We start from the raw sequence: 13,610 nt of genomic DNA, 5'->3' as shown, positions 1-13,610 counted from the left end.
TTCCCATGTTTCAGGTCCTGTGCAGCAGGGCACTGGGGACAGGGAGGGCCTTCAGGAGCGCCCTCTAGTGGGGAAACGCACAGGCTCCAGAATGGAGGTGGAGCCGGGCAGATGGGCGGGCCAAGGCTGGGGAGTGGAATGGCTGGGAAGACTGCAGAAGTTTGAGCGGGGCCCAGGACTTCTCTTAGGAATTACCAACAGGAGAAGGAAGGGAAGAGTGTTTCCGCAGAGAGAACAGCATATGACTAGAGCAAGCTTTCTCAGTCTCCACACTGTTGACCCTTGGGATCAGATATCAGATCATTCCTTGCTATCGGGGGGACAGTCCTCTGTGTTGGAGGATGCTCAGTGCATCCCTGGCCTCTACCCACTTCATGTCAGTAGCACCCCCCAGCCTGCCCCCGCACCATGACAATCAAAAGTGTCTTTAGACATGGCCATATGTCTTTAAGGGGGCACAATTGCTCCTGGTTGAGAACCACTGGGCCGTGAGAGATGGGGAGCTAGTGGACGAGACCGGAGAGGTGGGTAGGGTCGGGTTTGTGGGCCCTCGAACACCAGGGTGAAGAGCTGGGACTTTGTCCTGGAGATGCTGGCGCGCCAGGGAAGCCTGTGACAGCTCTAGGTATAGAAAGACCCTCTGGAGCTGTGAGGGGAGGCCAGGAGGTTAGGGAGGAGGCTGGGGTGATGGGGTGACGGTCCAGAAAGGGGAGGATGAGGCCTGAGCCAGGGGGATGGGCTGAGAGCGAGGAGGTGAGAGGTGGGGCTGAGGAAGGCTGGGCAGTGGGCTGAAGGAGAGGGAGGGAACAGCCATGGTGCCCCGGGGGGTCTTGGCACCTGTCCTCAGCTTTCCCAAGTTCCAGGTCCTGTGCTTCTGGTCCCTGAGGACTGTGAGTCCCCCCAGGAGTGCCCTCTAGTGGGGAAACATGTGTGCCCAAGCCCCGGGTAGGAGTGGGTTTAGGGGAAAAATGCAAAGGTCGGCTTGGGGTACAGGAAGTGTGAAGGGATGAGGAAGCTTGAGGGTACAGGAACTGAGGTGCAGCCCTAGAGTGGTGTTGGGAACGGGGTCTGCAGTTCAGTTGCAGTTTGTGAGACCCTCAGGGAGCCAGAATTCCTAGGTGCTGGGGAGGGAGGGGCTGGAACCTGGATTCCTATGGAGTCCCTCCCTGGCCTGGTCCCACCTCAGTGGATTGGGAGCTGAGCAGACTGCAGCGGCAATGCAAAGTGATGGAGGATGAAAGGCGAGCCTACGGCAAGGAAGTCCACCAGCGCATCAACAAGCAGCTGTGAGCCAAGCACCTGGGTCCCTGGGGCTGGGGCGGGGCTGTTGAGGAGGTGGGTGCTGGCCTCCTCCTGGGGCTGACGGGGGAGGGAAGGCCCAGTGTGTCTGGACTTTAGTGAGGCCGAGCTCTGACCCTTTCTGGCTTCCCCTCCACTTCCCTGCCTGGGCAGTGAGGCGATCCAGCGCCTGGAAGGGGTGCGGGACAAACTGCAGGTCCAGATCAGCATCACCCAGAGCCAGGTCAAGCGGCTGTGGGACAGCAAGAGGCTGGAAAACATGGGTCACCTGCTCAAGTGCCGGGTCCGGGCGCAGGCTGAAGTCAAGGAGCTGCAGGAGCAGACCAGAGCCCTGGACAGGCAGGTGGGTTCTGAGACCAGACTTGGTGGATCTTACTTAGGAGCATGTGTCATAACCTCTTTGAGCCTTACCTTCCTCATCTGAAAAATGGGGTTATTGAAAACATCTCCCTGGGGGAGTTGTGTTCAGGCTCCGGTAGGAATATGAGTATTTAGTGCTTAGCAAAGCCCCACACCTTCAAAAAAGGTGGTTAAGGGGGAAAGATTCACTTTCTGGAGTCAGTGAAACCTGCATTCGAATCCTGGTCCTGGCACATCAGCACTGTGTGACCATGGGCATGTCTTCACCTCTCTGGGCCGTAGTTTCTTCATCTGCAAAAAGAGGATGTGGGTAACTCAGCAGAGTCTAGACAGATTTTTTTTCCCCTGGCCGTGCCATGTGGCATGTGGGACCTTAGTTCCCTGACCAGGGATCGAACCCGTGCCCCCTGCAGTGGAAGCACGGAGTCCTAACCACTGGGCCGCCAGGGAATTCCCTAGACAGATTTTCCATCCTATTTGCTTCAAGACCTTGTTATTTGGCCCTGCAAATAATGTGACTTTTCTAGGCCAGTGTTCTTTTCAGTTTTTAGGACCATGACTCATTGTGACACAGTTCATAAACACACAGATACAGCCCTTTTTGCCACTTCAAGTGACACATTCACAAGTTCCAGGGATTTGGATGTGGACATCTGGGCAGGAGGGTGAGGGGCATTTTTCTGTCTACTACATGTTGTATAGTTTTATTACATTTGACTTTCAATCAGTCCGTTTGTTCAGCTTTCAATATCACCCTGAGCTGCCTTTTGGAAGCTGAATTCTGTCTGACTTACACACCTCAAAATTTTGGCTGTTTCATGGTAGCACAGTGGCTTAGTGTGTGTTGGCTGCCGGAGCTGGCTTTCCTTAGTCTTTCATGGGAACTCACCAGAGACAGGTCCAACCGGGATGATCTTATTATCTTGACTCCATGGATTCCTTTGCCCTAAGAAACTTGATTATGGAGAACTGTAGTCAGGTGGCTCCTCTGAATAGAGCTCTGTAAAGTTCCACATGAGCTCAAGGAAGGATGTAGTTGTCTGGTGATAGTCATTCATTCAACAAATATTTGTTGAGTGCCTACTAAGTGCCAGGTGCTGTTCTAGGTGTTGAAGACACAGTAGTGAACAAAACAGACAGGAGTCTGCTCTCATGTAGTTTACATTCTACTGGGGAGATAGACAATAAGCCAAATAAAAGCCAAAGAAAGGGACTTCCCTGGTGGCACAGTGATTAAGAATCCGCCTGCCAATGCAGGAGACATGGGTTCAAGCCCTGGTCTGGGAAGCAACTAAGCCCGTGTGCCACGACTACTGAGCACGCATGCTGCGACTACTGAAGCCCGCACACTAGAGCCTGTGCTCCGCAGCAAGAGCGGCCACTGCAATGAGAAGCCTGTGCACCGCAACGAAGAGTAGCCCCGCTCACCGCAACTAGAGAAGGCCCGCGTGCAGCAACGAAGACCCAACGCAGCCAAAAATAAATAAATTAATTAATTTAAAAACTAAAAATTAAAAATTAAAGAAATAAAAACAGTCGAAGGACTTGAGTGGGCACATCACCAAATAAGAAATTCAGGTGTCCAATGAATGTAAGAATTATCACTCGTCAGTATTCAGAGAAAGGCAAATGAAAGCCATAAGGAGATATCATTACACACTCACCAGATTTTCAAAAATTAGTGTCCAAAAATACCAAGTGCTGGGGAAAGGAGGAATGGTGGAAACTCTTATGAAGTGTTGGTTGCTAAGACCCCACCAGTTAGTGGGAGTCTAAATTGTCATGAGTATCCTGAAAAGTTTTTTTCCTCCATTATCTATTAAATTTGAAGAGAGACATACCCTGCGATCTGGAGTTGCATCCACTCCACATGGATGCTCACCAGAAGCAGTCTTGGGCTGTACCAAACCATCACACTCACAGGATCCAATAGGCTGTCACTTGGCACCAGGTTCACTTAACTCTGTAGAAGGAAAGAGGACAAGAAACAACAGCATCTTTGCACAACAGCATCCAGTACATCTTCCTTGAGCGTCCAGGGGCTGCTTCTCAGCATCTTCAGTTGGATGATACTGTATGGGTGGGTGTTGCTCGCCCTGGCATAGGGAAGTTTTATATACAACATGAGCCACCTCTTGTAACAGATCATCGGGGCAGCTTCTAAGACCCCACGAGGAACGTATTCCATTGTAAGAAACACCCCACAGAGAAACCAGTTTTCTATTTAGTCCTGGTCATGTAGGCCTTTGGGGTCTATGAGTCCACTCATAATCCTTCCAATCTGATATAGTTCACCAATCAGGGGCCATTTTTGTAATCAGCATTGTTGCCTGGGAACACAGCTGGCATGCCGTATTTACATTAGCCCAGTATGTTTCCATGGAAATGGTGTTAGAAGGAAGTAAACCAAAGTCATTTCCCAGTAGAAAATGGTTTAGATTTGTCAGTAACCCATCTCCCACCCAACAATTCCACTTCTGAGTCTATACCCTGGAAACAGGACTCATGAAAACAATGTTGATAGATGCATTATTCATATCATCTAGCTCCAAATTGGAAATAACACAAATGTTCATGAATATTTGAATGAATAAATTGTAGTATATTCTCTTTTTAAAAAATATTTATTTATTTATTTTCGCTGAGCCGGGTCTTAGTTGCAGCATGCAGGATCTTTTTTTAGTTGTGGCATGTGGACTCTTAGTTGCGGCCTGCCTGCGGGATCTAGTTCCCTCACCAGTGATCGAACCTGGGCCCCCTGCATTAGGAGCCCGGAGTCCTACCACTGGACCACCATGGAAGCCCCATGTAGTATATTCTTATAATGACATAGTATACAACAATAAAAAATTACAATTAAATGTTTGTGGATGAATCGCACAAACATTTGAAGGAAGCAAGGCATAAAATATACAGACAGCATTATTTCATTTACATAAAATTCAAAACCAGGCCAAGCCAAACTTTTGTTTAGGGGGTTTATGCCTGGGTGATAAAACTATAAAGAATTTCAGTTAAGGAAGTATGGCAAACAGAATAATGACTCCCCGAAGATGTCCATGTCATCATCTCTGGACCCTGTGACTATGTTAGTTTACATGGCAAGAGACGTTGCAGATGTGATTGCAGATTTTGAGTTGGGTAGGTTATCCTGGATTATCTGAATGGGCCCAATTTACTCACAAGGGTCCTTATAAGAGAGAGACAGGAAGGTCAGAGTCAGAGGAGACGATGTGATTATGGAGAGAGGAGTTGTAACAACAGAAGCAGAGGTTGGAGTGGCCGTAAGCCAAGGAATCCAACCTCTAGAAACTGGAAAAGGCAAGGAATGAATTCTCCCCTGGAGGCTTCAGGAGAAATACAGCCCAGCTGACACCTTGATTTTTAACCCAGTAAGACTGATTTCCGACTTCTGATCTCCAGAACTGTAAGATAATAAATTTGTTTTGTTTTAAGGCAGTAAATTTGTGGTATTTTGTTACAGCAGCAGTGGAAACTAACACAGACAGGAGAGTGGTACCTCTGTGGAGGGGAAGATGGTAGTGATTAGATTGCTGTCAGTATTCTATTTCTTGACCTGGGCGGTGGTTCAGGGATGTTCACTTTTAAAATATATAATAAACTGTACGTATGTGATCTATGCACTTTTCTGTGCACAATAACATTTTTTTAAGGAAAAAAAGATGTTACCCATCATAGACGTAAATGTAAAACCTAAAACTATAAAACTTCTAGAAAGAAGTGTAGGGGAAAATCTTTGTGAGCTTGGGTTAGGCAAAGATTTCTTAGATGCAACACCAAAAGCATGATCCATAGAAGGAAAAATTGATAAATTGGATTTCATAAAATTTTAAAACTTCTCCTCCTTAAAAGGTTCTGTTCAGAGAATGAAAAGACAAGTCTTACATGGGGAGAAAATATTTGCAAAGCCAGTACCTGACAAAGAACTTATATCCAGAATATATTAAGTAGTTTTAAACTCAATAAGAAAACAGACGACCTAGGGCCTCCCTGGTGGCGCAGTGGTTGAGAGTCCGCCTGCCGATGCAGGGGATACGGGTTCGTGCCCCGGTCTGGGAGGATCCCATATGCCGCGGGGCGGCTGGGCCCGTGAGCCATGGCCGCTGAGCCTGTGCGTCCGGAGCCTGTGCTCCGCAACGGGAGAGGCCGCGACAGTGAGAGGCCCACGTACAGAAAAAAAAAAAAAAAAAAAAGAAAACAGACGACCTAATAGGAAAAATGGGCGAAAAGACTTGAACACACACTTCACCAAATATATATAAGGTGGAAGCAAGCACGTAGAAATATTAGTCATTAGGGGAATGCAAATTAAAATCACAAGCTACTTCTACACACTTATTAGAATGGCTAAAATTTAAAAGACTGACCTTACCAACTGTTGGTGAGGATGTGGAGAAACTGGAACTTTCACACCCTGCTGGTGGGAATGTAAATGGGACAACCAATTTGGAAAATAGTTTGGCAGTTTCTAAAGAACTAAACATCCACCTACCGTATGATTCAGCCATTTCCACTCCTAAGTATTTACCCTAGGAAAAAGAAAGCTCATGTTCCTACAGCAAATTGTATGTGAATATTCATAACAGTTTTATTTGTAAAATTCAAAACAGAAACAACCCAAATGTCCACCAACAGGTGAATGGATAAACAAATTGTGGTACATCCATACAGTGGAATACTACTCAGCAATCAAAAGGAATGGGCTAGGGCTTCCCTGGTGGTGTAGTGGTTAAGAATCTGCCTGCCAGGGCAGGGGACACGGGTTTGAGCCCTGGTCCGGGAAGATCCCACACTCTACGGAGCAACTAAGCCCATGCACCACAACTACTGGGCCTGCATTCTAGAGCCCATGAGCCACAACTACTGAGCCCACATGCCGCAACTACTGAAGCCCGCGCGCCTAGAGCCCGTGCTCTGCAACAAGAGAAGCCACCGCAATGAGAAGCCCGTGCACCTCAACAAAGAGTAGCCCTTGCTCGCCACAACTAGAGAAAGCCCGTGTGCAGCGACGAAGACCCAACGCAGCCAAAAATAAATAAATAAAATAAATTTAAAGAAAAAAAAGGAATGGGCTATTGATATACCCAAAGACTTGGATGAATCTCAAAATAATTGTTATGAGTGAAAGAAGCCAAACCCCTCCCCTCAAAACTAGAGTATATACTATGTGATCCCATTAATCTAAAGCTCTAGAAAATGCAAACTGGCCTAACTGGGTTACTGCATGGGAGTGGGGGCTGCAGGAAGGAAGTGGCAGGGGGAATGACAAAGAGGAGACTTTGGGGGTGATTGGTATGTCACTCCTACGATTATGTCAAACTTACCAAATTGTCTGCTTTAAATATGTGCAGTTTTATTGTGTCATTTATACCTCAACAAAGCTGAGAAAAAAATTTCCTACCTCACATCATCTGAAAACATCAAGTCTAGTTAGATTACATACTTAAATGGAAAGACCAGAATTTGAATACTTTTAAAAATTGAAGGAGAATGTTTTCTAATCTTGGGAAGAATTTCTTGAACTACCTATGTTATTATTTTTTGTTTGTTTGTTTTGTTTTTGGGGTACGCGGGCCTCTCACTGTTGTGGCCTCTCCCGTTGCGGAGCACAGGCTCCGGACGCGCAGGCTCAGCGGCCATGGCTCACCACGGGCCCAGCTGCTCCGTGGCATGTGGGATCTTCCCGGACCGGGGCACGAACCTGTGTCCCCTGCATCGGCAGGTGGACTCTCAACCACTGCGCCACCAGGGAAGCCCTACCTATGTTATTGACTCGGATCCTTGGACTCTTTTTTTCCCCCAACACTGCACAAGCTTTTTCAGTGGCCAAATATTGGAATCTTCATTATTTATTTATTTTTTAAAATGCATATTATCTGTTTGCTTTTTTGTTTAAGCCGTGCCACGCGGCTTGCGGGATCTTAGTTCCCCGACCAAGGATTGAACCCAGGCCACGGCAGTGAAAGTACTGAGTCCTAACCACTGGACCGCCAGGGAATTCTCAAGACTGGACCCTTTAATCGATAGAAATTGATAAGAGGCCAGACCAGGAATTCAGGCAAGGCTTTGCTGCGATGAGGGAGCGAAAACAAGTGACAGGTTCCCTTGCTTGCTCCCCGAAGGGTGGAGTGAGGGTAGGGTGAATGGGTAGGTTGGGCAGGAGGCGAAGCTTAGGCGGTCTGCCCACCCCCTTGGTCGTGCTGTGTACGGGCATCATGAGCTGTACCCTGCTTTTTCTCCCAGCACCTCAGAAGTGGCAGTTGGTTTGTGGCCATTTTTTGTCTTATTGTTCATAATTGCCCCACTGATGGTACATGCACGCAGTTATTTTTAGTCCCTTATAGTTTCTTTGTATTCTGTTGCTGGAGGAGACGTTTGTCCAGGTCCAAGTACAAGCACTCTAGTAAAGGGTCCCAGGTCCCAGCCTATCTCACCTAAACTTTCTTTGTTCCTGGAGCCCTTAATTTCTTAGTAAATTTTTTAGCCCCCAAAGAAATGTCTAACAGGGGTGCACTGGGAAACCAGCAATTAGTGGGGGAAAGCACCCTGATTTGTAGCATTTTCTTTTCTTTTTCAAATAATTTTATATTAAGTATAGTTGATTTACAATGAGCATTTTCTGATTTTCATAACGTCAATGTTCTCATCTAGGCTGAGGTGAATATACCCTATCATGACCCCCAGTGAGTCACACCCTTATAGAATCCCCTCCCCTTCAGTGGCAGCAGAACTCATGACGGCAGAATTTGGCACAGGTGATGGGTTGTCCCTCCCTTGATGAGGTTACGCTATTTATTTATTTATATATTTTTAGCTGTGTTGGGTCTTCGTTGCTGCACATGGGCTTTCTCTAGTTGTGGCGAGCGGGAGCTACCCTTTTTTTTTTTGCGGTACGTGGGCCTCTCACTCTTGTGGCCTCTCCCACTATGCCATTTTATACAAGGGACTTGAGCATCTTTGGATTTTGGTATCTGAGGGGAGTCCTGGAACTAATCCCCTGTGGATACTGAAGGGCGACTGTAATTTTTCTGCAGAAATGGAAAACTAATATGATGGTCAATTTCAAACTACCAACGATTTAACTCATGTAATTCCTGAAAATGTAACAATCAGCTCTCAAGAGCTATCCAAGGGGGCCCCAATATTGCACTGCTGACATCTCTGTTATAGCAGTTTGGACCAAACAACCCAATAAATGTCTGCATGCTGACAACCTAGAAACCATTTGAGAAAATAATAGACATAAATTGAAAAAAATTGTGTTTCGTTCTTCAAAACCACAGTTACCCGTGGCACGTTTGTGCCCATTGGCCACTTCGCAACTTTTCAGATCTTGGAGTCAGAGTGGACTCACCACTCTCATTCCACACTGATTTCTGTGCAGTACTTGCTTTTTTTTTTAATTGAAACTTTTACTGGGGTAACTGTAGAGTCACCTGTGGTTTGAAGAAATGATACAGAGAGAGCCCTTGTACGCTTTGCTTAGTTTCCCACAATGGTACCGTTTTGGGGTGTTTGATTTTTATCACAGCAACTGCTAAAAACTCAGTTTCAGAAAGATGTGACATTGGACTTCCCTGGTGGTTCAGTGGGTAAGACTCCGCACTCCCAATGCAGGGGGGCTGGGTTCGAACCCTGGTCGGGGAACTAGATCCCACAACGCATGCTGCAACTAAGAGTCCACATCTCGCAACTAAAAACATGCCACTGCGAAGATCCCGCGTGCTGAAACTGACCCGGGGCAGCCTAAATAAATATTAAAAAAAAAAAAGAAGAAAGAAAGATGTGACATTGGACTTCCCTGGTGGTCCAGTGGTTACAACTCTGCGCCTCCACTGCAAGGGGCACTGGTTCAATCCTTGGTCGGGGAATTAAAATCCCGTATGCTATGTGGCATGGTTAAAAAAAAAACCCAAAAAACAAAACAAAACAAAACAACAACAACAAAGAAAGATGGGACGTCATCAAAAGGAATGTAGCACCGTCTCACGTTGAACCTGGGAACTACCTTGAGCTCCAGGTTCATGTGGTGCCTGACCACTGTCAATGTGTCTCCCTCAAACTTTAAAATATCCCTGTGGTTGCCCCTTTGAGTTTGCTGCAATGCTCTGGGGTGCCTTGGCGCATGTATTGGTTTCCTTGGGTGGCTTATACTACAGAAATTTATTGTCACACAGTTCTGGAGGCCAGAAGTCCAAAAGCATGATGTCGGCAGGGTTGGTTCCTTTTAAGGGCTGTGAGAATCTGTTCTGTGCATCTTGCCTAACTTCTGGTGGTTTGCTGGCAATCTTTGGCATTCCTTTGTGTGTAGAAGCATCACTCCAATCTCTGCCTTCATCTTTTATTCCTTTTAAAAAATTCTGTGGGCTTCCCTGGTGGTCCAGTGGTTGAGAGTCCGCCTGCCGATGCAGGGGACACGGGTTCATGCCCCGGTCTGGGAAGATCCCACATGCTGTGGAGCGGCTGGGCCCGTGAGCCATGGCCGCTGAGCCTGCGCGTCCAGCGCTTGTGCTCCGCAACGGGAGAGGCCACAACAGTGAGAGGCCTGCGTACCGCCAAAAAAAAAAAAAAAAAAAAATTGTAATACAATTTTAAAGGTTATACTCAACTTACAGTTATTACAAAATATTGGCTCTATCCCCTGTGTTGTACAATACATCCTTATAGCCTATTTCACACCCAATAGTTTGTACCCCCCACTCCCCACCCCTATATTACCTCTCCCCCTGCACTGGTAACCACTAGTTTGTTCTCTATATCTGTGAGTCTGCTTCTTTTTGTTATTTTCACTAATTTGTTATATTTTTAAGATTCCACATCTGCCTTCATCTTCATCTGGCATTCTCCCTGTTGGCATGTCCGTGTGTGCAAATTTCCCCTTTTTTTTTTTTTTTTTTTTTGCATTACGCGGGCCTCTCACTGTTGTGGCCTCTCCCGTTGCGGAGCACAGGCTCTGGACACGCAGGCCCAGCGGCCATGGCTCACGGGCCCAGCCGCTCCGCGGCATGTGGGATCCTCCCGGACAGGGGCACGAACCCGCGTCCCCTGCATCGGCAGGCGGACTCTCAACCACTGCGCCACCAGGGAAGCCCCTCCCCTTTTTTATAAAGACGCCAGTCGTGTAGAATTAGGGCCCAACCCAGTGACCTCATTTTAACTTGATTACTTCTGTAAAAACCCTGTCTCCAAATAAGGTCACATTCTGAGGTTCTGGGGACTAGCACTTCAACATACGGATTTACAGGGGACTCAATTCAACCCATAGTGGTGCACAAATTGGGAAACACAGCATCAAGCAATTCATTTATTCATTTAGTCTGCATGTTCTGTTGCATGCCAACTCTGTGTCAAGCACAGAAAAGATAAAAATCTGCCCTCGTGGAGTTTCCAATCTAGTTGGGAAGACAGCATACCCCAAACAAGTCAAGATGAATACGGGAGTGAGAAGGGCAGGTTGGAAGTTGCTTTCAGGCATCAGGGCTCATCCTCCCCTCCTCTTGGTATTGACCAGGATTCTTGTCCTTCCCCAGTCAATAGAAATTGATTAGAGGCCAGACAAGAAATTCAGGCAGGCCTTTACTGGGGCCCTTGCTGCAGCAGCAGGGAGCGAAAACAAGTAACAGGTTCCCTTGCTTGCTCCCAGAGGTGGGGCGAGCTTGTCCCTTCTATGGGGTGACGGTAGGGGTGTGTCCACAGGTTGGGCCAGAGCAGTGGCTTAGGTGTTTTGCCCACCCCTCTGGTGGTGTACTGCAGGGGGCACGCGTGGTACCTTGCTTTTGCTCCCGAGCCCCTGTTTTTGCTCCTGACTCTTCAGGAGTGGCAGCTGGGTTTTTTGGTCTTTTTGTACATTCTTGTCCAGAATTTGCCCTAACTGCGCATGCACGCAGTTATTTTTAGTCCCTTATAGTTCCTTTGTTTTTTGTTGCCCGAGGAGACGTTTGTCCAGGTGCAGGCACTGCAGCAAAGTGTCCCAGGTCCCAGCCTGTCTCACTCTCAGGCTCTTGTCTCCACTTTGTCTACTGTGTGTGGCATCCCATCAATCCAGATCACACATTTCTCCCAAAATACCAGGAAAGGATTCAGGCTGGCTCAGCTTGGGTCACACGTCCATCTCTAAATGGATTGTTTGGACCTGGGTCATGTGGCCGGCAGGGCAGCTCGTTATGGTTGGAAGTCAGATCCACATGGAAGTTTGGGTAGTCACCTCAGAAGAGGGGTACAGCAGATGGCTGGGGCCACGAGGACCGCAACTGTCAACCACACTCAGCCAGTCATCCTCCCCCTCATCTCCCTCATTCCCTCAGTCTCTCCCACATTCAGTCAACAAATAGGCACCATGTTCTTTCTTCCAGATTCAGGAATGGGAGAGCCGGATCTTTGCCCATTGTAAGGATGTCAAGGCCCCGGGATGCATCCTGGATCAGAAGGTTAAGAACCAGCGAAGGATCAAGATCCTTGAAGACCAGTTGGACAGGGTGAGGGTCAGCCTCTTGGCTGTCTCCCGACCTGAACTCTTGGGGGAAGAACTGAGCATGGGAGTCAAGTTTCAGAAACGGTGGACCAGATTCCTGAATGCAGAGTGGCCTAAAATAGTGGGTTCCCTAAGTGGGATTAGGAGACAAGATCCTGGAGGGGTGGAGGGTCCCCCAGGAAAGGAGACTGATGCTTGGGTCTTGGGCGGGTGGCGATGCTCTCAGAGCCCCCAAATTGGGAATGGGCCCCCTGCCTGACAAGTGCCCCCTTCTCAGCTGAGAGTGGAAGAGGGAGGAAGGCCAGGCCTCAGACAGACTCTTGGCATCCTCTCCTGCACCGCGCCCCCCACCCCCCATCCCAGGTCACCTGTCGCTTTGACAACCAGCTGGTTCGGAATGCAACCCTGAGGGAGGAGCTGGACCTCCTGCAGATCGAGAGGAACCGCTCTCTGAATGTGGACCGCAAGCTGCAGAAGGTCAGTGGCCCTGAAGCCCAGGACCCCTTGGCCCAGCTGGAGTGGAGGGGAGGATGCAAGAGTCACCCTACTTTCTCCAACACTCAGGCCTCAAGTACGGAATCACCCGGAGCCATAGGTTTACTTTAGTCCGGAGGGAATGGAAACCTGAGAATGTTCCGGGCTGCCCCCAGCAAAGAAAGCAGCCTCATAGAGATTTGCAGAAAGCAGAGATGTCACTTTGAGTATTATCACCCAGGGCAACCAAGGCGCAGGCAGGACCATTTACATTCCGTGGGTTTCTCAATAACCTTTGAAGTCCTTTGAAGAATCCTCCCTCCCTCCGTCCACCTCCCTTCCTTCCTTTATTCTCTCCCTCTCTCTTTCTTTAAGTTTTACTTTGAAATAATTTCAAATTTGCAGAAAAGGTGCAGGAATAGTACAAAGAACTATATATCCTTCACCAAGATTGATAATTTGCCAAATTTACTCTCTCTCTGTCTCTGTGTGTGTGTAATTAGTTTTGCTGAAAATAATTTATTATCACAACTGCTGAACTATTTGAGAGTACGATGCAGACATTACGGTCCTAAGAACTTCAGTGTGTATTTCCTAAGCACAAGACCATTTTCTTATATAAACAAAGTGCCCTTACCCAAGGGCACTGAAGATTGTTACAATTCTAAGTAGCCCATATTTAAAGTTCATGATTGTTCCAACAATGTCTTTTATAGCTAATTTAATTATCCTGCTCCAGGCTCTGGGCCAGGATCCCACATTGCATTTGGTTGTCCTGGCCTCATTCATCTGGAACAGTCTCTCGGCCCTTTTTTTTTTTTTTTTTTTTTTTTTTTGGCTGCATTGGGTCTTCGTTGCAGCGTGCAGGCTTCTCATTGTGGTGGGTTCTCTTGTTGTGGAGCATGGGCTCTAGGCACGCAGGCTTCAGTAGTTGTGGCGCACAGGCTCAGTAGTTGTGGGTTGCTGGCTTAGTTGCTCCGCGGCG

At 47.7% G+C, this 13,610-nt stretch overlaps 1 protein-coding gene across 6 annotated transcripts in view; it reads left to right on the top strand.

Annotated features, from left to right (window-relative positions):
- Window positions 1–13,610, top strand: part of ODAD1 (outer dynein arm docking complex subunit 1) — a 31,026-nt gene that overhangs the window by 5,647 nt on the left and 11,769 nt on the right. For all 6 annotated transcript variants that reach the window (XM_082606106.1, XM_082606102.1, XM_082606107.1 and 3 more), the window contains exons 3-6: window positions 1,187–1,286; window positions 1,453–1,642; window positions 12,033–12,155; window positions 12,515–12,628. In XM_082606106.1, the coding sequence (XP_082462232.1) occupies window positions 1,187–1,286; window positions 1,453–1,642; window positions 12,033–12,155; window positions 12,515–12,628 (527 nt within the window). The remainder of the gene's footprint in view (window positions 1–1,186; window positions 1,287–1,452; window positions 1,643–12,032; window positions 12,156–12,514; window positions 12,629–13,610) is intronic.

The sequence above is a fragment of the Mesoplodon mirus genome (assembly GCF_964341445.2).
Source record: "Mesoplodon mirus genome assembly, chromosome: 19".
NCBI classification, from domain to species: Eukaryota; Metazoa; Chordata; class Mammalia; order Artiodactyla; family Ziphiidae; genus Mesoplodon; species Mesoplodon mirus.
The sequence above is the reverse complement of the archived record's forward strand: the minus strand, read 5'-3'. Positions and strand labels throughout refer to the sequence as shown.